General features: G+C 34.2%; 1 protein-coding gene across 1 annotated transcript in view; it reads right to left on the reverse strand.

Moving 5' to 3' along the window:
• Positions 1-3,387, reverse strand: part of LOC106877699 (neurexin-4) — a 424,377-nt gene extending 420,990 nt beyond the window's left edge. Inside the window, exon 1 of the mRNA XM_052966322.1 lies at positions 3,161-3,387. Coding sequence (XP_052822282.1) covers positions 3,161-3,242 — 82 coding nt within the window. The 5' untranslated portion in view covers positions 3,243-3,387. The remainder of the gene's footprint in view (positions 1-3,160) is intronic.
• Between the last annotated feature and the right edge of the window lie 937 nt (positions 3,388-4,324).

Consider the following 4,324-nt stretch of genomic DNA (forward strand, 5'->3'; position numbering starts at 1 on the left):
GTTTCTCGCAGGTGTCGAATTCTGGCTGTTATTTCGTGGTAAACAATTCACACAAACAGGGTTGAGAGAAGCTGCGGTTGCTGTTGGTAGCTTGTGTACGTAATGTCGTGTTGACGCTGGCAACAATGCTTGTAGTAAACAGTTGAACGATGGTGTTGATGTCGTCGCTGGAAACTGGCTGGTTGGTGTTACGTGGTCAACGACCAGACCTTAGCAGGTCTGAAGCTGCGATAAATTGACGTGGGTTAAAGCAGGCTATTTATAGGTACAGAGAGGCTCCAGAAACATTAGAAAAACTCTCTCTCACATGACCTTATTAGATGGCCATGATTGGTCGGTATGCACCCTGGCGCGAAACAGGACTGGAGACAAATGCCGTGCAAATAAAAGTCAGTCAGGGTGATGGACACAGCGGGGGCCAAAGCGGGAAAGAGATGTTACCTGCTACGTTCGCATTTGTAAATAAATAACCGAGAGAAGTGGTTTCACTACATATATATACATACAATTCGTCATACATTTAAACAACCAAATACATACTCTCACATACACAAATATTTTACTCAAATATGCCCATAAACACCCCCAAACATTCACATACACACATACAATTGACCCTTACACTTGACACAAGCAAATTCGGATGAATGGGTTTGGTATCTTGTGTCCCTAAAGTGTAGAAAGTACGTTTTTTTAAGGAGCATTTTTTTATGTAGATTTTTTTAAACTTCAAGGTGACCACCTTCATGAAATGTCACAGAATAGCATGTGGCCTCTTTGGGCGCGGGGCCCGATTGGGAGCAATCGGTTCAATTGGTTTAAGGCTGGCTCTGATTACATGGAACTTCGAGTTCAATGGTTAAAAACGAATTATTTCACGTTCCCTCGAAGATACTTGATTCTTATGATGTATTTGTAGGCCTTTCACAGTTACTTTAACAATCCTGTTATTAAATTAAAACTTAAAAGTGTCGTTCTTAAAAAGTTAAATATTTTAATAAATAAGACACTAACGGGTCATTACATATAGTATTTAGAAAGTGACGTTTAAGCATTCACATATTCCTTGCGCTTACTCAGATACCCAAGTCCATTTTTATATTTTCCTGGGCTGTTTCCTTTTTTTCCCTATCAATCCTGCGGGAGTGTAGGACAAAAGTCCCATAAGCTCCATATCCCGTCCTGCGAGTATATGGACCTAAAATCCAAAGATCTCTCGTACAATTCTTGACTCTTGCAATAAAATGTTTGGAAAAGTTAACCGTCATGCAAAAGTCTATGTAATTGTTTTGTCTGTTGGACCAATTTAAGGTTATGGTGAGCCAACGAAAGAGACATTATGTGGTCGCTCGAATTGTTTTCTCAAAAACGAAACCCTGAGCGCAGTAGTTCTTGATCGGTGTGTTAGGGTATGTAAGTAAGGCGCTGATTTTAAATAAATATCATTTAAAGCTTTGGGAAATCCATACTAATGCTCGAGCATCATGAAAGACATGTTATAATCTTGTTATACACTTGATGATTACTGAAAACCAAGAGATAGTTTTGGCTTTTTTTCCTAAATTTTCAACTTTAGAATAGTTTTAAAACTTTACAAACGAAGTGCGAAAGCAAACTACTCTGCCATCTTAAAAAAAGGAAGGACCATATTGTATAATGGAATCCTAGACGCAATGCACTAAGATCGCCAACGTTCCATTCATGACTATCCTGTAAAGGTGACCAGAAATTAATGAGCAGGAAAAGTTACTATTATATCGAGAAAACCAGTCTCACTTCATCGAAATAGGCATAAAAAATAAGTTAAACTAATAAAACAATACTAATATTAAGTCTGGCGAAGGTGGTTATGATTGCGTGGTTATGATTGCGCCGAAAACAAGTGGTGTGCGTATTCTTTACTTCCGTCACTAAGTCCTAAACTATTTTGACACTGATCCCAGAACTTGTATTAATATTTTAAGCCGTTAATTAACTAACAATGACATGAACTTGCACACAATGCCCACACAATTTATATGATGCATTATGTGTTAGCGAAAAATATATTAAATGTTGTTTAATATTTTGAATAAAAAACACCGAAACAAGATCATTAAATCAATCGGTCATTTTTAAAAACTTCTGTGACTTTCTCAGTTTTCTGTAACCATTGTTTCCTGTGACATTTTCTCCTGGATTTATTTTAAAGACGTCTAACTGTTTCCAGCTAAAATTAACAAGAACTTAGCTTATCAAACTTAAAAATCATAGCGGACATAAAAAAAAGTGATTATTATTAATCATCAATGTCAGATATTTAAACAAACACATTCACTTATAATTCTCATTTTCCCTGCACTATTATTGAGTATTATTTCTCTAGACATTATTTCAACACTTAAGAGTCTATTAAATATGAAATTATACCAGCAATCACTAGTATTTATTTTATATTTAAAATGACACCGGAGGGAATTAAATGTGATAATTAGATACAAATGTCTCGCGAAAACAATATTATTTCTATATAAAACTGAGAAGATTTCAATTTTCTTGATATGATTAACATTCACAAGCAGAAGGAAACTACTTTTATGATCGAATATAAATAGAGACTTAGCTTAGATACAAAGTCAAATTTTGAATATTCTTATGATTTATTCCACGAGGCAAGGTAGAAAGAAACTGACTACAATAAAGGGACGTCTATAAATGATTAAAATATACGTTCCAAATATTTGACCTAATTTCACGAGGTCTAAGATCGGTGAGACATTAAAACTGATGTGCTGAAGTGTACCTGTTGCTTATAACAGGGTTTGATAAAATTCAGAATGGGTTTTTCAATACTTCCACAACACTAAATTTATTTTTTTAAAAATATATGTTTGTCTTTTTGATAGCTTCTGTCAATAAATACCATTGGTCAGCCATTATGTTAGAGATAAAGTAGCAAGGGAAAAAGAAATAACGGAAATGCAAACATTTCAAAAAACATGTTTAAATTATTTCTTTAAAACTAAAAAAGATTAATCGGATTTTTTTCTGACAAAACCTCGTCAAAAAATACAAAACGATAATGATATACATAAATATACAAACACGATGATTAAACACTTTCGATATTCAAGTGAAGTTTAATATAGGTTAATGTATTAAAAAAAGTAAAAGAACTTACTTAGATTGGCTGAACATTTTGTATATTCGTTTATCCATAGAAACAAGAAAATTGACCAGAGTAATCGGTAAGTTTTGGTCATGGCCAAACTTCTTTCGTAATTTTTCTACCTGATTTGAGATATAGTGTTAAGTGCGAGTTACTTGCAATTAGTAGGTTGTTTCCACTGCGAGAGGTGACTTGTTCCACACTTCCTGTCCTGCTGGCTACTGCTGTTGTTACCACACCTGTACAGGTAAGATAGAAAGGTATGTCAGGTGAGACGATTTGTTTGCATGACTCACAGTAAGACAAACGTGCAAACTGCAGAAAAACATGTATTGAAACATAATAATAATATATTTACTGTATTATCTAGATTTAATTATATACATTCAAATATGAAGTTTATAAACTGAACGAAATGCCACTCTAAGTACTGATTCTGGTATGCGGAACTTATATTTGTATATAATGTATATTATATGGTGAGTGTACAGCTGATACGAATTCCAGTTAAACCCCGAATTGTTTACTTTAAACTTTTTTTTTTTTTTTTTTTGCTTTAAAATATGAAAATGCATACAATTCTCTAGAAACTTTGGGGCTTGAGAAAATGTCTTTAAAATTTCCTTACAAGTCTCCTCGGAAGTAAATAATTTATTTACTGAATAAACCCCATCATATATAATTTCTTTACCCTTATATTTTTAATACGATACTACATAATTATTTTATCTTGGAGCAATATCAAATCACTAATATGTGAACACTTATTATAGCCAGACCTTGTTAAGTTACTCCAATATATTCCTAGCCATTGATTTTGTATTTATACATTCCTAGCCATTGATTTTGTATTTAAAGGTGTGTCCATGAATATTTACTTAAACTGAAAAGGCTACTCCATGCAGTATTTAGAGTTCATAGCAAGATTATATTGGGTGCATGCGATTTACGTTAGCGTAACAAATTATTATTTAGTACAGTTTATTTGCCAACAGAATGTGGCAGTCCTATAAAGGACAATGTTACTGTTGTTCAAGCCCCAGGAAAACATCTTTTCCAGCTGGCTATCGACACAGTCTGTGTCCATATAGTGTTTGCAAGGGAGGTCATCGCTCCCATCTCCAGCCTTACGTGATATTCACAGACCATGGTTTCTGGGTGGTTTACTCCTCCTCA

Source organism: Octopus bimaculoides, chromosome 3, assembly GCF_001194135.2.
Source record: "Octopus bimaculoides isolate UCB-OBI-ISO-001 chromosome 3, ASM119413v2, whole genome shotgun sequence".
In the NCBI taxonomy this organism is placed as follows: domain Eukaryota; kingdom Metazoa; phylum Mollusca; class Cephalopoda; order Octopoda; family Octopodidae; genus Octopus; species Octopus bimaculoides.